This window comes from Aquila chrysaetos, chromosome 5, assembly GCF_900496995.4.
Source record: "Aquila chrysaetos chrysaetos chromosome 5, bAquChr1.4, whole genome shotgun sequence".
Classification (NCBI taxonomy): Eukaryota; Metazoa; Chordata; class Aves; order Accipitriformes; family Accipitridae; genus Aquila; species Aquila chrysaetos.
In genome coordinates, this window is record NC_044008.1 from 50,338,927 (window position 1) to 50,364,585 (window position 25,659).

The 25,659-nt window shown below is 37.6% G+C and overlaps 2 protein-coding genes across 5 annotated transcripts in view; one reads left to right on the top strand and one right to left on the bottom strand.

Annotated features, from left to right (window-relative positions):
• Positions 1-85: 85 nt before the first annotated feature.
• Positions 86-23,108, top strand: HDC (histidine decarboxylase). 3 transcript variants are annotated; one of them, XR_005932547.1, is made up of 14 exons: positions 86-2,870; positions 3,722-3,894; positions 4,954-5,067; positions 6,470-6,592; positions 7,419-7,553; positions 8,505-8,648; positions 8,900-8,966; positions 9,816-9,978; positions 10,084-10,174; positions 11,358-11,456; positions 12,144-12,245; positions 18,326-18,420; positions 20,735-20,969; positions 23,057-23,108. XR_005932547.1 is itself a non-coding variant. In XM_041123954.1 (13 exons), exons 1-13 carry the CDS (start codon positions 2,843-2,845, stop codon positions 20,766-20,768), a joined length of 1,368 nt encoding a protein of 455 aa, XP_040979888.1. In that variant the 5' UTR covers positions 86-2,842; the 3' UTR covers positions 20,769-21,526. The 3 variants fall into 3 exon arrangements, 2 of the variants coding, with proteins under 2 accessions (XP_040979888.1, XP_040979887.1); XM_041123954.1 differs by lacking the exon at positions 23,057-23,108 and having other exon boundaries at positions 20,735-21,526; XM_041123953.1 differs by lacking the exons at positions 18,326-18,420; positions 20,735-20,969; positions 23,057-23,108 and adding an exon at positions 12,444-14,201 and having other exon boundaries at positions 86-2,283; positions 2,709-2,870.
• The window catches only part of SLC27A2 (solute carrier family 27 member 2), a 15,624-nt gene continuing 4,583 nt past the window's right edge, over positions 14,619-25,659 (bottom strand). The window contains exons 5-10 of one of the 2 annotated variants that reach the window (XM_030016403.2): positions 21,985-22,179; positions 21,548-21,638; positions 19,768-19,966; positions 19,056-19,153; positions 16,329-16,459; positions 14,619-15,235 (exon numbers count right to left, since the gene is read on the bottom strand). In XM_030016403.2, the coding sequence (XP_029872263.1) occupies positions 15,059-15,235; positions 16,329-16,459; positions 19,056-19,153; positions 19,768-19,966; positions 21,548-21,638; positions 21,985-22,179 (891 nt within the window). In that variant the 3' untranslated portion in view covers positions 14,619-15,058. Of the gene's footprint in view, positions 15,257-16,328; positions 16,460-19,055; positions 19,154-19,767; positions 19,967-21,547; positions 21,639-21,984; positions 22,180-25,659 lie in introns of both variants that reach the window. The other variant, XM_030016404.1, reaches the window with a different exon arrangement.

Below are 25,659 nucleotides of genomic sequence, written 5' to 3' on the forward strand. Positions count from 1 at the left end.
ATTTCAGTTGTTTTGTATGGGCATTAGAGGGTCAAAGCTCTGCTGTGTTAGGCACTCAGAAAAATATGAAAAAACAGTTTTAGGCTTAGAATGGCCTTCAAAGGTAGGAGGGAGGAGTGGGGAATGAATTGCATTATACAGTATGAAGTAAAATCTTCCTTCTTCAAACTTGGACTTGAGTTAATAGAATTGGCAGTTAGGAAAGTCCTAAATATCCTAGTATTGGTATAAATTTAGCAACTTTGATGCCTATTGGCAAATTTGACCCCAAAATAATCAAAAGATAATAAAAAATGGAAAATCTATGGTGGTAGTTCTTAGGATTATTTTCAGGGATATAATCATGCTCAGCTGGTACTAGGACTTGAAGCAAGCCTTGTACAGTGAGTAACTGTGAATTGCTGTATTTTAGTTTTTTGCCAGAAACTATCCAGTATGTCTCTAGCAAATGCAGGAACCAGTTAGTCAAGTTAAATGTGCTGGTTAGGCATTGCTCCAATTGAATTATTCTGTGATCAAAATAATGTTTGTGTCCTCACATCCCACAAACTTAACTACAGTTTAATCTCTGTGAACTCTTAATAACGATAAGAATTTCAGCGTTAGTCTGAGTGGTGATAGTGGTAGTGTTCACGTCCAAATGGAGAATTTCCCACGGTTTTGACGGCACAGAGCTTTGTAGCAAACAATGAAAAGAACCTTTTCTATTCATTCTGCTTCCTGTGAGCAAATATTCTATTCCTCATTGTCTGTAACAAAATCCTTCCAAGGGCAGGGTGGCTATAACAAAAATTTATTTATCATCAGCATATTTACCCTACCTGTAACTCATTATCACCTATTTTATTTTAGTTCCGAACAGGACCTGCTGTTTGTTCTCTTCTGCACAGAACGAGAAACCAACCTGATGAAACTATCACCTTTGAGCAAAGGCGTAGGGTGTATGTCACATGGAATATTCATTGTGTAGTTTAGCTCTGAAAACATTGTTAAAAGTATTGCTCCTTATTTGCTGTTCCAAATTGAAATCATAAATGTAATTAGCTACCAGCTTTCTTTGAACAGATGTCCATATATTAATGTATTAGTTACTTGTAGCTAGAATGACAGTTTTTGAGAACTCAGCTCTTTTTGAGTTGGTCCTGTGTTTGATGCCAGTCCCTTCTCACCTTCTTTGTTCCCCTTTATGGTAGCATCTACAGTAAAGCCAAGAGAGGTTCATAAATTGATATTAAGTATGTGGGCAGCTTGTTATTTTTTTCTTAATGTTTCCAGAGAAATGTGAGATAAAGCAGATGAATATGCATATAGTATGGGTTTTTTCTGCACTTCTTGGATTTCTTCTTTCAATGCCTTTTTTATCAATTTTTTTAAACTTCAGTATATTAATCTGATGTGTGTCTATCAGAGCATCTTTGTCATATCTGTGAAACAGTTCTTTCTCAAATATCTAATCACAGCAGAAACTAGGAAAGGTTTTCACATTGTTCTGCAGAAAGTATGCTGTGGAAAAAGACCTAACGACTTTCTAGAATAATGAAAGCATTTAGGCTGCATTATAGTACATGAGGCAGAAAACCAAAGCTATTCTGACAGCCAGTTCTCTTTATGATGAGAACAGAGAAACTGCTGTCATGTATCGGACGAAGGGTCTGCCTAGCATCCTGTCTCCAACAGGGCCAGCCCTAAGCGGGAGCCTGAGGTATAGCAAAAACAGGGCAAGAATATATTGTATTATGTAATAATTTCTCTTTCTGGTGCTTAGTCCATAAGGCCTGCCTCTGTTTTCCCAGGGCTGCCTGGTATGGGTGTAGAGCAAGGGAGTTCCTTCTGGTGAAGATAAGTGCTCAACATTGAGTACAGTGTCAAAGGCCATGCTGCCAAAGATAGGTCAGGATGTGTTTTCAGGTCCTAAACCTGGAACAAGGGGTAATCTACATGGCTGCTCTTCCAAACTGAGAACAATCCAGGTGGAGGACTTAGAGGAATTCTGGAGATGCAAGGCTAAATCCCAGTGCTTATGCATATCATATGTGAGAAAAGCAAGCGCAGGTGGAGGGGCAGGGGTAAGATGTGTTTTCCCAGCTCAGCAGTCTAGGGTGATATCAGTGGAGGAACATCACCCTGCAGTGTAACCTGGTCTGATCTGGAAGGGCAGGAGATCCATGAAGAGGTCCACTGCTGCTTTGTATTGCACTTCTGGAACCGGCAATAACTGTAATGCCTTTCCTTTTAGCAGCAAGGGACTGACAGCATTAGGAGTGAAGACTTGTGAGGATGCAGGTATACTCTCTTCAGAAAACACAGTCCTACAATTCTTAAAAAAAAAAAAAAAAAAAAAAAAAGTCTCCACCTGCAGTGTCAAATTTGTTATGTGCTGGTGCCTTGTTTTAATGACTACCGCTAGTGCAGTAGTTCAGTGTGCTAGAGTAACATGGCTGCTTTTATTTGGTTTTGGAAGCTTTTGAGCTTTTTCTCTCCCACAGGTCTGATGTTAATGTGTCTTATATTCATGACATGGCTTACTGTGAGAATTCTGAAAGATTGTTTGAAAATGGGAAAGGGTTAGTGCAGAGGCAGCTCCTCTTAGAGATATACTATCTTACACATCAAAAGAGCATAGATGAGAACATAGGACAGACTAAAAGCCCTCAGTTGGGAGGAGTTAAACACTCGCCAATAACCTGCCTACATTAAACCTTTTCCAGAATGCGTGAGTCTGAGAGATAAAGGGAGCTATAAAGGGTGAAGCAGCTAGCAGGGCACCAGACCAAACTGCCCACAGCTCCTGAAAGGTCGTGAAAGGCCCAGGTTTGAAGAGGTGCTTTTAGAAGGAATCAGTATGGAGCCTGAGGAGTACAGACGGAGAGGTGAGTGATCCTCTGCTCTGGGAAATAGGTAGCATTTGCTCACAGAGATTAACTGTTGCGAGGCTGGGAGTGGTACCCAAAATTAGAATGGGCTATATATTCTTTATTTGCACATGTGTCCTTGAGACTTAGATCTGCTGAGGCTGAGACAAAAATGTGTCCCAGGGTTGAGTTTACATTAATGGATTTAGAATCAGTGGATGACTTAAGCTTTTTGGTCTTACATTTAAAATACTGTGGGAAAGGTGCAAAACTGATTCTGAATAAACTTGTGCTGAGGGGTGATGCACAGTGGCTCTTCCCTGGCTGACAACATGAATCTTCAGTGATACTGACGCAGTTCTGAATATGGGGAGCAAACTTTTGTGCCAGGGCTGGAGGAGGTTGCCTAAAAAGCGGAGAAAAGGTGTGGAGCTGTTCAGCTGTTTTCAGAGGATGCAAAAGGGCGTATGCTATAATGACAGGGAAGCATGGGGCATTATGAAAATTTAATTTCTGTGAAATGCCGTTTCAGTTAATTTATAGGTAAGAAAACCTGTGTATCTTCTCAGTAATCAAACAAACTGTACTTGTACCATGATTGTATTTTAAAGGTACATCTGAACTATTAATGATGACACTGAAATAACTCTGTGAATCTGTTCTGTCCCCATGAAGCCTGTTCTAGAAGTTGTGTCTCTACATTATTAGATGGGACAAGTAGGGTGTAGGAGGAAGGTTAGTTCCTGTAGCTATCCTGGGAGCAGTATTCCAAGCCCTGTCCAATGCTAATGACAGATTGCATGAAGTGCTAGCACTACTAGTGAGTTTTCCTGCAATCAAAACTCAAAGCACTGGTTTGCCTCTTCCAGGAAAGGAGATGGTGGATTACATTTGCCAGTACCTGAGTAATGTGAGAGAGAGACGGGTGACTCCTGATGTACAGCCAGGTTACATGAGAGCCCAGTTGCCGGATTCTGCCCCAATGGACCCAGACAGCTGGGACAACATCTTTGGAGATACAGAGAAGATTATTATGCCCGGGGTAAGAAATAAAGTATAATCGTGACAGGAAAAAGCAATTACTACCTGGCGTGAAGACCAAATCCTGGGAATGCACAGGTTCTGCAGAACATTTACCTAAATAAGTAAAGCACCCAAAATGTAGAGTAAGTCTTGTAGACATTAAGTCCACAGAAGGATTCTGGAGATTACTGCTGTGTTCCTAACTACGATTTTAGGGAATAGACTGAATGTATTTTTCAATTATTTTATATGCTAAGAGTAACTCATGTTTGCTTAGAGGGAAATACTGGTTTTCTGACACTGGTGAATTTAGCTTCACAAGGCCTCTACTTGCTGAACTGCATCATCTCAGTTCCAGAGATGTGGAAACTCAGGCACAGAACAGTGAAACATCTCTTGCCGAAGGTCATGTACATATAAGATCTGTCTCCTGCTGTTTGAATGTAAAGGTCTCCATTCTCTTGTACGTAAATGCTGCAGATTCTGCTAGGGGAGTTCATATTACCTTATTAAAAGTTTTATGTAAGAAGCTGTTTCAAAGTCTATTTTAAAATTTTCTTTATAGATGTTTGCAGAAACTTGGTCTGATGTAGGAGACGTAATCACATTAAATATGTTAGTGTCCCCATACAAGCTCCTTCAGATATATAGAGGGGGGGCTATATAATTCTAAATTGCTGGGTGTAGCTAAAGGCAAGCTGTTTGACAGAATTAGCAAGAGCAACTTTGTTGCAAGGATTCCCCTTAAAGATAAATATTTCAACAAATGTTTCTGAGACTGTTGTGCAATGTTCAAGAGACCATTCTTTCCTGTTCAGAATATTTGTCTGCCTGTTTAATTCAGATAAATGCTTTTGCTATAATTTGGAATTTATCTAATAACGACACAGTGTTATCATTTGCTAGTGCTGCACTCCTGTTGATATTATCTCTGTAGCTTTCTGCTAGCAGATCTGTAATTGCACGTTATTATGTTGCTGTGATCCTTTTCCATCACTTTAAACAGATGGTAATCACTACATCTCGTGCAGAATTTTGTGACGTTTTCAGACTTAACTTCTAGATAATTTTGTTCTAGGTAGTCCATTGGCAAAGTCCACACATGCATGCCTACTTTCCAGCTCTTACTTCCTGGCCTTCACTTCTTGGAGATATGTTGGCTGATGCAATTAACTGCTTGGGATTCACATGGGTAATTTTTTGTTGTTGTTATTGTTATTTTAGTTATTCATCTCCTGTGTGTATTATGCAGGAGCAGGTCATAGTAATTCTTTCTTGTTCTGTGAGTCAGTATAATTACTTACTTTCACCAATTGTATGTCGTTTGCATAAATGAAAAATGTCATTGGAAAAAAAAATAGAATATGTAAGAGCAACCATTACCTAGTAGTAAGAGGTGAATGAAGAAAATATACCACTAGAAATGTCTGTTTTCTAATTCTTTGCATATCCCACTGTGAGTATTGTTCCCTGTCATCTAGTCTCAGTGCCAAGACTGTTACGCAAGCATGGGAGGCAATAGAGCAGCCACCATCCATGGCTGCAGGCTAGGTTGGGCTCCATTCCAGTTCTCCTGCTCCTTTGAGGGAACACGCTTCCTATTTTTCATCTTCTGAAAATAATTGTTTGGTGGCCTGTACTGGAATATCTGCGTATTTTGTATCCTCCTGCAGCAGCTACACAGCGCTACTTGGTTATGACTCCACATACCTCAGTAGCATTCTGAAGTCAATGTTTTCCCCAGTGGTGAAGTTGCCCAAATTTTTAGATGTATGTCTCTGTGTAAGAAAGCAGTAGAAACTCATAAACCTATAAGAAATTGATGGTTATGGTCTCCATGTAGCTGTATCAGATCAGCTCGTTGTATACACAGAAACATCCATTTCCATGCCCTCAATCTAGTTTTGATAGATTTCTGTTAAGTTTGCAATGTAAACTGATTTTTTCCTAAGTGGAAAATTGGACACTGCAGGACAGCTTTCATCTTTCTTTTGCCAGTTTTCAAAAAGCCTCCCTTAACTCTCAATTGGAAGACAGATCAGCGCCCTTTCCCTTTAGGGACCAAGAGCATGTACTTGTGTGGTGAATTGCAGTTCCAGCATTTTGTCTCCAATGGCTTGTTGTGATTTTTTTTTTTTAATGACTCTAAAATTATTGATAGTTTAGAAGCTCAACACTGAGGTGATGCAGGTAACCTGGAGAGAGCATTTTAAGGAGGTTGGTGTGAGTTTCTATTTGGTGTTCCAAGAGAGCAACTGGTAATGAGCAAGGTACCTGGAGCTGACCCTCAACTGCAACCTTAACATAGAGGTCTGTATTACAGAACTCGCCAAACAACATAATTTTTATTACAATAGCATTGTGTTCTGCTAGGTGTAGGCCAAAGTATTAGAGTTAGCTGCTTATATATGCAATGCTACAAAGCTTGTCATCTGCCTTCGTTGCATCTAGGTGAGATTTCTCCCAAGGCAATTAAAAAGTGTTAATAGCTATTAATTAAAATGTGATATGTGGTTTACTCTAAGGGTTATACTCCTACTGTGTTTGCAGGGTGAATTACAGCCTGATTCTCTTTTTTTTTTTTATTTTTCTAGGCCTCCAGTCCAGCCTGTACAGAACTGGAAATGAATGTGATGGATTGGTTGGCGAAAATGCTGGGCCTTCCAAATAAATTCCTGCACCACCATCCTGACAGTGTGGGTGGAGGAGTATTACAGGTAGGGGAGATCAGAGGTGGCCTCATCAACATTTTGTTTTCACTCAAGTGAATTTCCCTCTGGGTGATAGTTTTCCTGGAAGCAAAAACAACAAAATTTGCTCTATGGGTCTGAATAGAGATGAATCCCAATTTGACATTACTTTCCCAAATTTTAGTGTTAAATATAGGAGACTATAGAATAGGAATTGCTATTGCTTTTAGTCCTAATGGTGTTATGGACGAGGAGCAGGTACTCTTGTGGCTTTACTAAGAATAAATGAGAGTCAGATTTGGTTTCTCCAGTCTGTTTCACATCACCGAATTATTCACTAAAGTGATTGTTATATAGAGTTGTCACTGTCCTTCTGCCAACAGTCCTTAGCCACACAAGAAATTAATTTTCCTTTTTCTCATGTCTGCTTTGTGTCTCTGAGAGTTGCAAGATCAAGGCCTGAACCTTCATCTCCTTTCATAAGGCCTAAGCAAGTATCCCCTGGAATCAGTGCTGAGGCTCTGTGTTGTTATAAGGAGCTTTGCTCAGGTTTGTAATTTTTACAGGGGATACTACACTCTAGCTGTAGAAGAACAAAAGGAAAATGTGATTTATTTACTCCCCCCAACTTGGTCCTGCACATTAAAAATATACAGCAGTTAAAAGGTTTTATTTTGTGTTGCTGGCCCAGAGCTGCTCATCAGCTGCTGACTTTCCATTGCATCCCAGAAAAGCGGTAGTGGAAAATAAAAGAGGGGGTGGGCCGCTGAGCACTTCAATGACTTCAGTAAATCCCTGGCAAAATAGCAATAAAGTAGCAATATGTTGCACTAAATGAGCAATGTCTTTGCAGAGCACTGTGAGTGAATCAACCTTGGTTGCACTGCTAGCAGCAAGGAAAAACAAAATTCTGGAGATGAAGCTTTCTGAGCCAGACACTGATGAGTCCTCACTCAATTCTCGCCTCATTGCTTATGCGTCTGATCAAGTAGGTTTTTATGGTTACAAAGAAAAGAAATTCAATTCTGCTGTCTCACCCAGACCATACAACGTGAACTTGCATTTCTCTACCAAGAGAAAAACACAAACATGAATGCCTCACAAGCATGAACGAATCCCTCTAATGTTGCTTTCTGCAAATGGGGAAACAAAATCAGTGTGAGATGAGGTTTTGTACGGTCCCAGCAGTCCTCAAGAGGCTGTTTCACATGACTCATTTCTGCACTTCCTTCCCATTTTCCACAAAGCCTTACTCCAGTAAGTAGGTGCTGATCACATGCTGCTTCAGCTCTTGTTTCTTCACAGCCTCCTTCCACTCAGGCAGGCACGCTCAGGGAGTTCCCTCAGTGCTGCTCCTGGTTGTGCTCTCCACTCTAGGCCTCTGTGCTTGTTCTTGCACGAAACATCTACACAGTACTGTGGCTCTGCCTGCAAACCTGTTCTGTCCTTGGACTCCTGAACTGAGTGATCGTCTTCCTCTCTGAAAACTGCAAAGGAAACACACTCGTGCTCGTTCTCTTTCAGTATAACTAAAAGGGCTTTTTCTTGTGAGGGGTTTTGGTCTACCCAGATGTAGGCACACTTCAGGGATTTTTATCTTCTTATGGCAGGGAGGAAGGAATAAACTAAGGTTGATCCATTTCTAGAGGCTCCTTTAAGATCTGAATTTTGATAAATGGCCCTCCAAACACAGGGTGAGGATGCTGATTATTACATTTTAGAGACCAGTACCCAAATAAGTGGAGCATATGCGTTCCTTGGAATTAACAGCGTATTACTTCTTTTAGTTACAAAGAAGAAACTTTCAGACTTGTATTAGTATGGATTATAAGGATCTTACCTCTGCTTTTGTTGCAACCACTGTCTTTTGTAAGACCGTAATTTATCACAGCTGTTCAGCCTCAAAGCTTGCTTTCTTACCGCTTCTCTTTTTTTAAAGGCACATTCTTCTGTAGAAAAGGCTGGCTTGATTTCTCTTGTGAAGGTGAAATTTCTGCCTGTGGATGAGAACTTTTCCCTCAGAGGTGGAACTTTGAAGAAAGCCATTGCAGAAGACAGAAAGAAAGGCCTAGTGCCAGTCTTTGTATGTTCCAACTTTCTGATTGGGGGTATTGACATAGTGTTGTATTCTTAAAGTCAACAAAAAATTACATCTGAACCATTTCTTATTGTGTTGAAATACATTAGCTGAAGGTTAAAATCTATACAAGAATTTCTATTTTATCGAACAAAAAATATTTAATATTTCGACTGTCTATGATAGCCTCTCAATTTTTTAAGTGCTGCATCCATTTATTAAACAAATGCCATCGTAACAGGTTTGTTTTCTTCTAGGTTTGTGCAACTTTGGGTACAACTGGTGTCTGTGCTTTTGACAATCTCTCAGAACTGGGTCCAATTTGTAAGTGTCTTTTTTTCCTCATTTTGAACTATGATAGCACAGAAAAGATATTATGAGAATTCTTCGTGCCAAAACCAAGGAGAGTAGAAACACTAATCAGTGGAGTTTTTCAGATGTATCTCAAAGATTGGTGGAGTGAGCACAAGACTTTGCAGTGATTTTTGTAAGATTTAGATTAGAATGCTAAAATACATTCTATTCAAGATGGATGAAATTTGCCAACTGATAGATCTTTAATGTGGTTATTCAGGGAATACAGACTGTACAGTACAGTGTGCAGTACTGTTGTAGGATGGATACATAAATATTTCACCGAGCAAAGGAGTTTTGAAGGTAGTGTTTGGTAGAACATCCTTTGTAGCCACCAGTTCAATAGGTAAATTTGATATGGTTGCAGATTCTATTCCGGCATAAATTCTGACAAGTAGCTACCGAAGACCTGAGGCACATTCTGTTAAGGGTCAGAGTGTGGCTTCTATCTCTGGGTCCTTTTTGCTTGCTACCATGGCTTTATTCTGGCTTCGTGCAACTGAGTTGTACTGGGGAATTTCACTTAGTAAAAAGGCAGGTGAGAGAAATCAAACCTTAAAAAGCCTCACTCATATGAAATAAGGAAGAGTGAATTTTGTTATAGGGTCCATCTGATTTCAGCATTATTCTATATTTTGGGGTTCTGGATCCACAGCTTTAGAATAAAACTAGATTGTCAGTTGTTTGTCTCTCTTGCTATTTTGTTGTCAGCCTGTCCACCTCCTGCAATAACATGCACCTAGTTTTCAGAGAGGAGAGATTAAGCATGTACTTTGATTCCTTATGTCCCTTACATAACAACAATTTCAATTCCAACAGGTAATGCTGAGGGACTCTGGCTTCACATTGATGCTGCATATGCAGGAACAGCATTTGTATGTCCTGAATTTCGATTGTTCTTGGATGGAATTGAATATGCAGATTCCTTTACTTTCAACCCTTCTAAATGGATGATGGTTCATTTTGACTGCACTGGATTTTGGTGAGTAAAGGCAAAACACAAACAGCACCAAAAGGATAACATGCAAATTGCCAAGTCTTTCTCTGCACAATTTTTTGCTAAATACATTCATTCTACAATTGATAGGGTTAAGGATAAATACAAATTACATCAAACCTTCAGTGTTAACCCTGTCTACCTCAGACATCCCAACTCAGGAGCTGCTGTTGATTTCATGGTAAGTTATCTGAGTTGATATTTTAAATTACCTATAAAATGTTCAGATGGCAAAATTCCTCACACTATGGAGTGTGCATATCTTATAGCTGGTCTTATTACATAAAAGCATAAAACCAGTTATAGTGAGATCTTAATGCAGATTAAATAATAAAACTTTGAACTGAGGCCTGGTTATGAAAATTAATTATAGAATTGCTTTCAGGTATAGAGATTGAAGTACTTAAGATTTTTACACAGATGGGGATCCAGCCTTGCCTTTTTAGTTAGAAGGGTCATTTCTGTGCATTGTGTTGCTGAACTAATTCCTACTGATGGCATTTTGGCTGGTTTTCTTGTATCTCTGATATGTAGTAAAATAGAGAAAAGAGTAAGCAATGGAAACACCACACTCTGAAACAGCAGTAGAATGAATTACATTTTTCTTCAGATTAAGGTATTCATAGGAGAGCTAAGAGGCATTTCACTTTAGATCAATCTTACAGCAGATTTCAGTATAGTAAAACAAAAGAATAGTCGCTGCTAATTGTTTCTGCTATGATCTCACCCTAGTGCTGAAAAGATAATTGTTTTCTTTAAATCAATAGTGCTTTTCACTAGAGAGTGTAGAGATGGACAGAAAAAAATATATCAATGAGTCCCTCTTGTGGTTAAATAGGACCCTACATGTAATTGTGTAGCTCCCTAGTATTCCTTTACATGTTTTGTCATTCTTCCACGCATTAGGTGTTACTTCTTCTGGAAGGGTCTACCCCTGTATCAACTCTCACTGTTTATAGTTGATTTGGGAAAACGTTCCAGATGGCACTTAAATATGCAGATTACAGGAACTGAAGTGAGCACTCAGTCCTAAAGTGTAAATGGACACATCTTAAATTGATAATGATCTTTAAATGCGAAAAGGTTTTGTTATTAGCTGGTAATTAACTAAAAATTCTAAACATATCTAGACCATAGATTAAGGGGAGTAGCTAAAATCTTATTTTTGCAAATAACTGAAAAATATGTAGACACAGCATTTCTTCAATGGCTATTTCCTAGGCTTAGCAGATTTTCAGTAATACGAAATTATTTGTGTCAACAGAGATTTCTGACCTAAGTATGAAGCAACAGAGGTAGCAGTGTAAGGGGACACTCCTTTCTGTTCTTTTTGCACTCATTGATACACTGTTGTATTTTCACAGCACTGGCAAATTCCACTGAGTCGTCGATTTCGTTCTTTGAAGCTGTGGTTTGTGATTCGTTCATTTGGGGTGAAAAAGCTTCAAGCTCATGTCCGACACGTATGTGAATTAATAATGCAAGCATAAATGTATTATGCTCATTTATTGGTAGCTGAGTTGAATAAATTCAGTGATGCAAAGATAAGTAACAGAAATCCTCTGACATACAAAACTTGCATGTGAATACTAAATGCATGCTGATTTTACTCTTACCTGTAGAGAATGACTGTGTAGACAAAACATTTCCTGTACCCTTCTTGGAAGCAATAGGCAATGGAAAGCAACTCAATAAGTCAATGCCTTCTGCACATTGCTGAGTACTAATCTGTAGAAGCTTTCTTTGAAGCAAAGTGGCAGCTGTTTGGGAGGCTGGCTGTGATGGATGGCTGAACCCATTGCTATGAAAATTTATAGGCTTAAGTCTCTGATGGAGTGTAAATACAAGGGATCATATTGTGGATCAACAGTTGCCACAGGACTCTAATCTGAGAAGGCACATTCTGTTTTCAAACCCTCTTCTAGAAAATTTCTATGCGTAGTCCAGTTACTCTTGTTCATTGTCAAGGGTTTGCGCAAATAGACAGACTTTCAACTTCTTAGCTTTGTTGTCATTCTTCTGTTTGCTACCATTCATGCATTGGAATAATGTATTTTAGTAAGGAAGGGAATTCTTAACTACTTAATTTAGTGCCTTACAGTGGGTTTGTGACAAACCAATACATGACTACTTTTTTTCCTTAATTATAGGGTACTGAAACAGCCAAATTCTTTGAATCCTTGGTTAAAAGTGATCCACTCTTTGAAATTCCTGCCAAGAGACATCTCGGACTGGTTGTATTTCGTCTGAAGGTAAAGACTTGGGCCTTTTACATGTCTCTTTGGAATGAACTGACTACAGCTGATCTCTCCCCAGACATTAAGAACTGTGAATAAACTTTCATGTAAGACTTTGTAATGCTGGAATTCTTACTGAGATGTCTGGATGTCACTGGAAATTTTAACTATAGTTGTTTTTTGGTTTCTTTTTCTTATTTGTATTTAAAACAGGGTCCCAACTGGCTGACAGAAAAACTCCTGGAAGAACTAAGCAGTTCTGGCAGGCTCTTCCTTATTCCAGCAACCATTCATGACAAGTTCATCATTCGCTTTACTGTAACATCTCAGTTCACAACCAGGGAAGATATTCTGCAAGACTGGAACATCATTCAACACACTGCAGCCCAAATCATTAGCCAGAATTATGGGTTGCACTGCATCAATTCTGGTGGTGGGGCAAGAATCCCTGATATGATAGCTAAGCCTAGTTCTGATGCCATTAGTAATGCTTCTCAGCTTTATCTAGACGGAGGAAATTGCAAAACACCTTCCAGAAAAATAGTTGTACAGCCTAAGTTAGTAGCAAGTCCCAGTGCGTGCGTGATTAGTCAACAAGTGAAAGGTCAAGAGGATCCTCTAGACAACTGTTTTCCAGAAGATGTCCAAGATGTTACCAAACATAAGTTAACCTCCTTTTTATTCAGTTATTTATCTGTTCAAGGCAAGAAAAAGACAGCGCGTTCCCTTAGCTGCAACAGTGTGCCAATGACTGGTAGTCTCGAGCAATGTAATCCCAAAGCAGCAGCCACTGACAAGAAGGAGTCTTACGCAAATGCCAGAATTCTTTCCAGGCTGCCTGAAGAGGTGATGATGTTCAAAAAAAGTGCCTTCAAAAAACTAATTAAGTTCTACAGTGTCCCAAGCTTTCCGGAGTGTAGCATTCAGTGTGGCCTTCAGCTGCCTTGTTGTCCTCTGCAAGCCATTGTTTAACAAGTAAAAGAGATTGGTCCTTAAGACCTCTCCATATAGAAAGAGAACCAAAGTTTGCTTATTCATATGCAATACTACATGTTACTTTGTTCAATATGTAAGCAGTGGTAGTGACCTCTGAGAAAATTCCTGTGCTTTTACTGGTGGAAACCTCATGTATTTATAGATTAAAATGTCAAATAAATCTTGTAGGCATATAACATGAAACTCTTGTATGTAGACTGTGGTAAAGAAAACGCTAATTTCTTCCTTATCAGTCCTCGTAATGGACAGTTTCTAGCTGCTAGGCTAGAACCATTTTGACAAAATATGCTGGCCTCAGTAGGGGGTAAGCAATTTAGCGCTCTATTTGCACCATTGATTTTTTTTTTTCAATACCTTGACTTATACTCTCTAGACTGCTGCAAGGATCTGTGTGCGCAGACAATGCCACCGTCAATTCTGAACTGCAAAATGAAGGGTGTAACCTCTCCAAGAGATTTTGCTGTATTAGGGCAATTTTAAAACTCCCTGAGTTTAAAAACACAACAGCCCTGCCATTCCATCTGTGCTAATCACTTACAGTGCACAGGAGGCTTTATGCAACCACGCTGCAAGAGCAGTTGCCCTTGCTAAGCACCTGTGGCCTTTCTCAGCATTACCTAAGGTCTGTAAATCACAAGTGCATGAGGAAAGAGAGTAGGAATGATACTTCACCCTTTCTCATTACAGAAGAACTAAGGGGCATTACAGCAGAAAGGGTCTTTATGCAGCAAACAAACTTATTGTTACAAGAGGCCAGTGATTTACGTATTTTTCAAGAATAATTAAAAAAACTGGGGGGAGCAAAATCTATTGCGGGCAGCTTTAAATTCAGAGATACTACTGTTGAATCAGGAAGCATGATGAGTGCTAGGAGATTATTCTGAGAAAGCACTGCTAGATGCTCGCTGCCGCCTTTGTAGTTGTTTCCAGACACGTACAATTACCCCATCTTGAAGGCAGCGTACTTGGCCAGATGGATCTTCAGTCTGACCCGGAACAACTATTCTCAAGTTACATAAACAGTGAGTCTAGTTAATCGGAACAATTTCCATACTTTTATACAACATCTGCTAAACTCACAGTAGGGTATTTTGAGGCATGTATTACAAGGGGCAGTAAAATTTGGCCTGCTAATTCTTTCTAGTGAGAATAGATTTATTGTATTCCATTCTGTAATATTATTTGCCTTTTTTTAAACCCTAGGGAAATCTAAGCCACACTTTATTATGAAGTATCTGGCCTGCTATTACTCTATTTGCACCCAAAGGAAAGTATGTCTTAGTTCTTATAAATTGTTCTCATTCTGTGTATGTATTATTTGGTGCATGAAAAATAAGAGGGCATCTCTGTGGCAATGGAAAAAAGTTAATGTAAGCATCTAATACAGACTTTTTTGGATTAGTTAATTTCAGACAACTGTAAGTTTCATTAATGGTCTTTTTTAATGAGTTTTGTGTTTTGACTTGGGGATGTAATTTTTACTAATGCAGTCGATCATCCTTTAATATGAATATAAATGTATTTGCATAAAGATTTCTTACATTGTACCTACTTTCACGTGCTTAGGTGCACAGTATTAACATTCACAGCATTAACAATACATCCATACACAGCAGGAAGGTAGGTAAGATTCAAAGTATGAAGGAGAGGAGAAGCCAGGCTAAGATAGAAGTAGAGTTGGAGAAGTTGTGCTTTAATAAAACAATCTCACATTCACACTTTATTTCAGATATTGATATTTGCTAGTATTAATAAATAGGATTTCCTGGCAAGGTTAGAATAATAGATGCTTTAAAAACTGAATATTATAAAACACAGGTTTTTTGACATGCTCACAATTTGAAGTAATGTTTTTTTACTGAATTATAAATGTCCTGGGTCATTTGTGCATACAGGTTTTCGTTGTCATCCAGGAAGTACAGGCGATCTTTGATGACTGCTGGATTGAAACCCTCCTCCACTAGTTGTACTTTACGGTACTTAAAAGTTGCTGTAAGTTCAATGGCACTCTACAAAACAAAATTACATCTCTACTTATCAATGTCAGCATATAATTGTGGGAATTAGATTAGAATTCCTAAATTTAAAGGGAATCGTGTTTAAAGAAAATCCATACAGCACAGAAATTGAAGCCTTACTAATAGAGGTCTAAACTATATGCATTCATCAGATAATAACTGGACTGTGGAATATGTGGGCCAGTAATTACTCCGAATGTAAGAAGTGCTGTGGCCACAGAAACATTATTGAAAGGCTTACCTTACTATTCTATTTAAATGAGGCAGGAAAACACTAGTTTCCAGCTTTTCATCAGAATCAAGGGTTTTACCCAGAAAATTATTTAATAACGTTCCTGGATCAAAAAACAGCAGAATTTTTCTCAGAAAAGAACAGCAAAGAAAAGCAAGACTCATTGTACTTTACATGGAATGGCAAGACAAACCACTACCTTAACTGTTCAACTGTTTTGTTTGTGTAACCCAAAAGTTTAAAGGTTGATTAAATAATTAGGCATGCTAGTATCTCTTCGTTAGTCCTCTTGAATCATCTCAGTGAATACTCGACCTTTCTCAAAGGAGCAATGTTTATTTTAAATAAATAACTTGAGAAGTACAATGAGAGTGACATTCTTGCAACATTTTCCTAATTCAAGTTAAACTTCAGTTTAGAATTTCGCTATTCACTAGTAAAATAAAAATCTAAAGCCCCTCTTGAAAAAGAAAGACAGCTGTCTTGCAAGCTTTTGTTTGTGTGGGCATCTTTATTTTGCACAGAACAGTCTGTAGAGGGAGCTACACTAAACTGGGAACACAGCTGTGTTACTGTGCTGAAGGAATCCAACAGGAAATGTATTTTCCACCAAGAGATCTTCCTGATTTTGTATGTTAAAATGTGCCAGGTATCCTGTAACTGCTCATGCAACTTGTTTTTTTCAGGCTGAACTGAAACATCTGGGCCCAGTTCTACTTTCATATTGGTAAAAGACAAGAGCAAGTGAGAGACAAAAGAAGCTAGCTTAACTAGGAAGTCCATAGTCCTCATAGAAAAGAGAAAACACAATGCAGACAGACACACAAAAGCTACTTAGGAACACTGGTTTACCTTAATCCTTATAAAACGAGGTCTTGCATAGTTTGGAAGGTGATTGTTGACATGTCTGTAAGTACTTTCTCCATTAAATTCACAGTTTTCCTTTAGTCGAATACATGCCATTCCTGTTCTGCCTTCATAACCTGAAGGAATAATGACAGCAAATAACTGTAGTTCATATTCAAATTTGAACTTCAGGCTAACATTTTTTTTTCTTTTTTTTTTTTTCCTTTTTTCCTTTCTCCTATAAGTGAACCCTTCCTTCTAAGCCACTTTGGAAAACATCTAACATATTTTCCTTTAAACATCTAAGTGATCGGATTTTCTTAAGGCTTCAGCATGCTAGATGCCAAACTCCTTTGAAAGTCTAGCATCAGAATTATAGATAGCAGACATTTTGAAAATCATCCTTCTTTCAAAAGTTGTTGGAAAGACTTTGGAAAATCAGGTCTCAGTACTCTGAAGCAGAAGTCTGCCTGCAGCAGTGTTTAACTTTGTGGTTTCATTTACTTTACAATAAATCATGGTAAATATGCTTGTGCTTGTTGTGCTGACAAGCTCATCCATGCAGGAAGAGGACAGAAAGGAATAAGATCCAGTTTACCATTGCTTATTACTATATGTACAATTAATTAAGCACTGCAAAAATCCAAGTACTTAAGACTTTTTACTTTTTAAACTACATACCAGGAGGGCTTCTTCCCTCCCCTTTTGGTGGCTGAGGGATGGGACACCATTTAAACACAAACTTTTTTTGGGGGATTACAGGTAATGCAAGAAGAAATAGGTAATTCTTATACAAAGTTTTACGTTAGAACCATATGAATGCTTTCACAGAATTGTGTGCAGGAGGAAGTGAAAACGGAAAGTAGCACCTAGTGCTTAAAAGTAGAGCATGAGCATAAACTAATTAAAGATGAACTGTTCTTCAGTTTCTTTTGAGTCTTGTTTCTGTTTGCCTTTAACACCATGTATTGATGACTCCTGGCATTCCAATTTGTTTATTAAAAAATCTATAGTGTTGAATTAATGAGTTCTCAGGTGATGCATACTATCACCTCCAGCTACATTACTAAGGTACAAATATTTCTGTCATGTAAAACAGACCCCCCCCGCAATCCATTCAGTTCTTACACAAATGTGAGGTGAGAACAGGTTTGATCAATGTATTTTTTTCCATAAAGTTGTTCCATAATTGGGTATTAACAACTCTTCAATGCGGTTTTACAAGAGCATTGAGAATAAGAGCATATCTTCCTCATCTAGAGTGTAATCTGAGAAATACATAAAGAACTCTAGACCATTGACGTTGTTACCTTTCTTTTGAAAGGTCTCCTGGGGCAGCTCTGTGCTTATCCCTACCACAAAGCAGCTGAAAACAAGACTGATCTAAAGAGAGAGGCTTTAATTTTAGATCAATAGATGTAGCAAAGACATACATGATTAATAAAAAGTTTATTTATTTGAATTAAATTCACTATTCTAATAGATCATCTTGGTTTATAAATAGCCTTGTTATCCTAGCCTTAGAAACACTGGGCATTTCTATTCTCATGTCTTCCACTTTTAGTAGAGGAAATAGTGAGTGGATCATAACATTAACAGAATCTCTCACATGTTGAATAAATGGTGGAAGGAAATGGTGGATGTAGGAGGAGTGGCATCTTTAACACACCTTTCAATTCCAAAATACTAAATTGTCATTGATGTGACCCATGTTATGATATACATAGTCTGGAAGTCTTTCTGGAAAAGTGTGATACCTTATTAACTTATTTAATTATAGTATAATATAATAGATTAAATTATTAACTTAATATTGTTAATGAATTAATAATTAATCTGTTATACCTGTTAATATCTATTAAGTTAGTTAATAAGGGTTCCAAAATTCCTCCTCCTCCTTAGACTACTCTAAGGGCATGCAATGTATTATGCCACCTAGTCCAAACCACTTGTGCAATGCAATACTCGGGATTTCAATCAAATCTAACCTTGTTTGATTTCAGATCCCTACATTACACTGTAAGAGCGGGTTCCATTTTAACTGTCCATCACAACCTAAATGCAGTGAGGAGCTAGACGGGAGTCCTGCAGATCTTGGGTAAGTGAGAAACATGGACAGGAAGGTACCTCCAAAATACAGGAAACAAGAAAGTAGACTAAAGCTATCTGTTCCCTCTTTTGTCTTCCAATATTTCTGGGAATCTGCCTATAGCAGCAGTGCTTCTGAAATTAAAAAAAAAAAAAAAGCAAAGAAAAAAATCTGCCATAAGCACTTAAAAGAATTTATAAAAGTTCAAAGATTTCACAGATTTTTGAGGAGTAGAAAAAAGGCAGTAAACATGTCAGAACTTCTTGCATTCCTTCAGATTGTTAGAAAGGTGAGAAAGGGAGGAATCAATTTCTTAAGTGACATTCTAGAAACTCAAGTCTATTTTGTTTGTCCCACTCTACAGTAATTGCAGAACTATATTCCTGTAAAAGATACAATGTTTATATCCAAGATACTGAATCTCAAATGTTCTTCCTTTCTCCTGTTAGTAGTCTTGTCACACTAGGCTATGATTTTTTAGCTAATTAATATTGCATACATTTAAATGATGGAATGTATCAAATGTAGCTTATGAAAAATAAGCTGAAGTAGGCCTACCTATACTCTGCAGTTCAGTATATTGGTATTTTGTTAATGTATTAAAAAATTCTTTTGTTGAAATATTTGAGGTATTTCACTCATACCTGGAACAGATACTCCATACACAATAACTTCTTGAACGCCATCAATCAGTCCTAAAACATCTGCAACTTCCGTTGTAGAAACGTTTTCCCCTTTCCACCTGGAAAATAAGCAATCAATAGTCATGATTTCTATGTCTATTGCGTATAGTGATCTCCAGTGTTTTAATGTCTCACTTTACAATGGGCTGAGCACTGAGCTTGAGATCAGAAAGCACTTCTGCACTAGAACAAGGAGCTTGTTATCAAAAGCAGAGAAAAACATGCTGCAAAATTCAGCAATGCATTCCAGATTATTCAAATCTCAGAAGAATTTAACACATTTAGTTTAATCATGCTTAAAATGGCTCTAAACAAACAAAACCCCAAAATATTACTTACCTTAGATTCCATCCTAGCTCTATTCTTTCTGAGTTTTAAAAGTATAGTGAATGTGAAACCACAGTGGTTTTGTTCTATGAATGTGACTGGCTTCTGACTGTTCAAAATAGCATCCATTCATCACCCTAAACTGAACCTGTTGTAGCCTGTGTATGTAACTGTGAACACAATTGATAAAATACAATAGTGGAGGTGACTTGGAGTCCTCTCTTTTTCTGACTGAAGTCAGAGAAATTCCTCTTTGTCAGCCAGTAGGAAATACTGAACATGGATTCAAACCTGAGAATGAGTCAAAATTTTCTCTTGTGACAAGCATTTAAATAAATAAACTAACCGGAATGTGTCTCCAGTTCGATCATGGAAATAAATGAAGTTATCGTGGTCAATCACTAAAAGGTCACCGCTATTAAAATATAAATCCCCTTTTTGGAAGACATCTCTTAGTTGCTTCTTCTCTGTTTGCTGTTTTGCTCCTGCATAGCCACTAAATGGTGCATATTGGGTGATTTTGCAGATCAGTAGTCCAGGTTTACCTATGAAGAGGAAAAACATTTGTTTAAAAAGCACAGTGTAAATTGCCAAAAAATAACTAATTTTCATTACATCAGTGAAGTTTGCAGATGTTATAGAATTATTTGAGAATTTTGTCATAATCATCATCTTTTAAAATCAGTTGTGGAGGTACAGATTGAGTTTCACCTTGTCCTCTCAATTCACTAGCCCTCAAAAATGCCAGCAGATAATACAATTTATCACCTGCTTGTATTAATGCAGCAGAAAGGAATCTCTGAAATCTTGTCTGGTAAGTGGAAAATAGTTGCCCACTTTCTCTAGACAGCTTCATAGACCTCAGTTTAAAACATCTGACTCAATAGGAGTTGTGTCTACAAAGGAAACTTACACATGGCATCAGGCATGTCTCTAGAAGGTGACCATTGGTATGGGCTACTTCCATGTAACTCAGTTGGTGTGGGGCAGCCTTACCCCTCAACGAAAAGATTCAGTTGGATTTAGGAACCAAATACTGGGGTTCAGCTTGCTTGCTTTGAATGGAAAATAGACCAAAAGGCTGCTTAGTATGTTCTTCAGTCCTTTCACATGCTAGAGCTGGAGTAAGTTATGAAGGGAGCAGGAACACCTGTATGTTTATGTAAATCGAAACTCAACACCATGTTATATAGAGCTTTGCATGGTTGTTACACACTGGAGTGAATTTTATCTCTATACAAAATAAATTACAGTCTGTCCCCATCAAGCCTGGGATTTTACATTTTTTCATGGGTTTCTCTCTTACATTACAGATATTTTCCATGTCTCTGCAGATCAGCAACTTAAACATTGGGTGCATTTATATAAATATGGAATATATGTGTGCACATCCCTCCTCATCTCAACTCAAGAGACTGCATAGGGAGAGTTGGCATAGGAGAGTATGCCTATGGGGCAGACACTCTTAACGTAACTAGTATATTCCTCAGCAATGAGAATTTAACACAGTTGGCAACCTGTCCACCTGTTCCCTTATGCACAGAGAAGGTGAGCATTTCTGGCCTCACAGTAATGACTACATATGTAACAGAATGCAACAAAATCAAAAAGTACCACAAATGTTTAAACACAGGTTTACCTGTGCCAATGTATAAACCCCTCCTATGAAAACTGATATTAAGATATATTATTAAAAAGAAGTATTTTCATGTGTGCTTTCTCTATTGGCAATGGCAAAAAGTTTCAGCCACTGCTGGAAAATAGAACTGCTTTCTATTTTGCAAATGTTTCTTTAGTGGCATGTTAAGTACACAGTCTGAGAAGAATTAAATAGTTCCTGCTAAAAGTCAAGATCTGTACTCAAAAATGTTAGCGTGTCCATTATTAAAACTAGACAAGTTATTAAAATCTATGTATACAGATGCTGCATTCCCCTCTGTACTTTACCCTTCTGTTAAGCTGTATTATAATAGTATGTGATCTGTTACATATTTTCTAACTTGTATTTAAAAACCTGGCTTATTCAATGGCAATTCTTAGCATCTTTCCAGGTAGAAGTGATGCAGAGATGTAATTTTAAAAAGTAAATATCTTTCTGAAATTTTTTAAAGCAGTTAAGTTTTTACCTTTGGGAACTCTTACGCAGTATCCATTTTCACCTCGGACTGGTTCATCTTTCTCTACGTCGTATTTAATCAGTTCATAGTGTAAGATTTTCTAGTGAAAATTTGCAAAATGTATACACACATGAATATTCAATCTTTGAAAAATATTTTCAGAATTATACTACATAGTCAGCTGTCTCTTTAACAGGAGCCAAATTCATCACACTTCAACTCCATGAGTTGAGTCTAAATGTTCTTTTGCCTGAGTTAGTGAGAGATATCTGTGATATCTAGCATGGGCAGCTATAAACTGTACTGGGGGAGAATCTTCTCCCTAAACAAATTTATGACTGAGCCTTGGGTTCTTCCCAACTTGTCATACAAGTGGTCTGGTATATGCCCTGGGCAATACACCAAACCACCAAGGACAACATGCCAGGTTTTGTTGTTATTCTTACCTTCTGCAGGCAGTTTACTCTTCCCACTGCACCAATTTTTCCAGTGTAATTAACAAAAGAAATGTTTCCTTCAGTTGATGCATAAAACTCCAAAATATTAATATTTCCAAATCTTCGGATAAATTCCCTCCAAACATCAGCCCTTAGTCCATTTCCTATGGCAAGTCTGACTTTGTGATCCCGATCATTGTTTCTCTAGAAACAAGAAACAGTCATGAATTCACATTTCTGCTGAGTGAAAACTTCTGGAAAACTCTGAAGGAAACTTTAGTCTAAAAGTATTGAGCATATTCTGAAGCAAAATGTGTGCAAACATCATTACAGTTAAGCTCAAGATTTTGATGTGGAAAAGGAAAGGAAATTACTGAGCAAGTTAAGCTATATATCTAACTGTAGTTAGTAGTTAACTTGATTTGGATGAAGACAGGAATGAATAATTCTATGCAGAAGGTCAGAATGAAACTCAGGCACCATGTTAAACTATTTTGTTTATAAGCCTTGTGGTGACTATCTGCAGAAGAGTGTAATTTACTCCGAATTCAGCAAAACGTTTGCAGGATTTCAAATGGTGTTTGGGTGGAAAGGAAATCCCTTTTGCCAGTGTACATGCAAGATTGAGCCTACTAAAAATTCTATTACCACACTTCAAATCACTTTTAGTAGTGCTATTAGATCTTTCTGTTTACACAGTAAAGTGATAAATGCATAGTGAGGATGGCAGTCCATTTATGCCTTCTCTTAGATGTTTATATTTATCCTCAACAATAGGAAGTACTGAACTGGGTCAGCCACTTGTAATTCATAAACATATCTAACATGCTAATGAGTAACAATAGCCTGAGAGAATTTTAGCAAAATATGGAAAGGCTCTTTTGTCCCATTTCCTGCCTTTTTCTCCACCTGTTTCTTTTATTACATGATTTAATAGTATTTTAAGGCACGAAGAGCCTTTTTAAATATATACTGGCTTCTTAACTTGGAATACTTTGTTGAAAGAATAAGACTATTCTATCAGCAACAGACTGGAATGTGTATTTGTGCAGAATAACTGTGTTGGCTCTATGTCTTTCAGGAAATACAGTGCAGAGGGCAATGCAGCAGATGGTAGAAGATGAGCACGGAACACTGGAATTGCAAAATGCTCTTTCAAGGAGCAATTCAAGAGAGAAATCTGGCCATTAAGACAAACATGGATTGGTCCTGCAGTGTCATATTCCCAGAAAAGACAAAAAAATGCCACAATAAAACAGCTACAATATTTAAATACTGTAAAACTTTAATTTCATTTTGGACTTCAGTTGTATCACTTCTGGATTATTATTGCTTTTCCACAGAATAGTCTAGAAATGGGTGTTTAAATTTAATCTAAAGAAGAAATACATTAATATATAGTCCTCTCTCTGATATTGAGAGATCTGCCATTAACATGTTAGCACAGAACCAAGCTTAAAGTAGAACAATGAAATCTGCTGAAATTCTGCATAGTGTCTAAATGACTTGCTGTTCACTTTTTATAAAATCTTTGTTTGTTGTAGATGATGCTCTACAACACCGTACACAATACCTTAGTCTCTCATGAGGGAGACTCCAGTTGATTGGGCATTTATACATCTGAGCTTAAATATTTTATTTTTAAATTATTCACTGGGGACAGGATGCTGCTAGGATCCACATTGTCCCTCATCTTTTTTTGTTCTTAAGTCTGTATTTTCAATCTTTCTTCCCCATTTGCTTAGTCAGATAAAGAAAATTTGTTATTTAGCTATTAATTAGTCACAGTTAATAAAAGGAGGAAAGAAAGACTTAACGATTCACCCTTAAGGTGATTTCTATAATACTTAGACTGTTCATTTGTTCTGAAATGACTACGTAAGTTAGCTGGAAATACAATTAGAAAGAAAACTATGACACATACTGAGTTTTTTTCTTCTGTGGATACGTAAAGGAAAAAAAGTGATAGCGTAGATAAAAGTCACTAGCACAATAAGGAAGTTCAACAATGAAATGGCATTAGTTAAGACAGATGACACCCTGCATCAATGTGGATCTTGCTTATACTGTGAGTTCCTCATGGAAAAGACTGTCTCTCTGTTACATCTGCAATAACAGGCCAAGCCCTCTTGGCACCGTGACGGTTTAAGTAGTAATATCCATTCTGTCAAGTTCTTGCATTCTTAAAATGTTAATCCCATCTTTCTGGGAGACTTGTGCACTCAACGTAGCATGCATGTGGCTACACAGGATCAGATATTAAGCTTATAAACCTTGCTTATGTAAAGGTGTTTTCTCCACTGGTATTGAATTCTATGTACTGACTAAACAAAAATTGTTATATTAAATAATTGAAGCTAAGCTACCTGTGTCTATCTTAAAATCTGACCTTTGTAGATAAGCAGCCACCAATGATGAGTAATCAGTAAGACAGCCTCACATACTACTCAACTGTATCATTCCGTGGGCTTCAAGTTCAGCCATTCGTGTTCTTTTTGATTAATAGGTTACTTTAATGGTTAAGCTAAATGTCTCTGTGTGGCTAACATTAGCAAACTCACCCCATTTGGGAACTGATTTATACTTGCCTGGCAACTGTACACTGCTTTGAGATACTGGTTGAATTTGAGAATTTACAGAGTATGCCCTATGACTATTACATTTGTGTGTGCATGTGTGCTATCAAGAAACACAACTCTATAAAAAATGAGTATATTAGCTCATTCTTTAAGTTTATTTTTCTAAAAAACATTCTGTATGAAAGCAGATAATCTAGTTTTTTTACTTTTTCCACCATTTTATTTATACCAGTTGAGTATTGGCTAATTATGAATACTTCGCTAATTGGGATTTTCCATGAACTGCAGGACTGACACAAAACATATAGTTAAGGGTGGTGATAAGTTATAAGTGTCCAGTTTCTTTAACTCAGTTTAAATCTTCTCCAGCCACACTTTTAGATTAAAACTAGTGGCCCAATCTAGAGGCTAAGTCTTCTGATTATTATAATACTTTATTTTATTAACTGCTCATTTTGGGCTAACAACTCATGAAGAAATAATACAAAGCATAGCAGAATCTTGCTTAGATACCTAATTCCTGAGGAATCCTACTGAATTCCAGTGAAGTTATTTTATATCTCTGTAACTGACGTCAGAATGAAACCTCTGTATATTTGATATTTTGTACATACATAAATTAAAAAGAAACTGTGGACCCGATTCTCTATTCTGGTTTATGATTATCAAATGGTGCTAGGAAGACTGATTGATACCTACCACCTTTGTTCTTACTAAATTCTAACTGCAGTTCACTAGGCCTACCTCTGTGAAAGTAATTTTATGCAAACACATTTTTGAAATTAAGGATTAACTAATATGATTGCAGGGATCTCAGCAGGAAAAGTGCCTATGAATAGGTACCCTGTGAAGACAGTATGTTAAGTACATCTTCAGAGGGGGCACTCTTTAAATAATCGTATTAACACTTTCACCTGGAGATCACCTGACTGTTTTGGGTTAGGACACCTTAGCTACAAAAACCCCAAAACTCACACTGCCCAAAGCACAGGTCCACTGGTTCCTAGAGAACTGCTCATTTTTGGTTTGCAGCTGGAGTGCTCATACAAGGTAAGTGTTTACTCTATCCATTTTAACAGAACGTCAATTAATGGATTGCCATTGT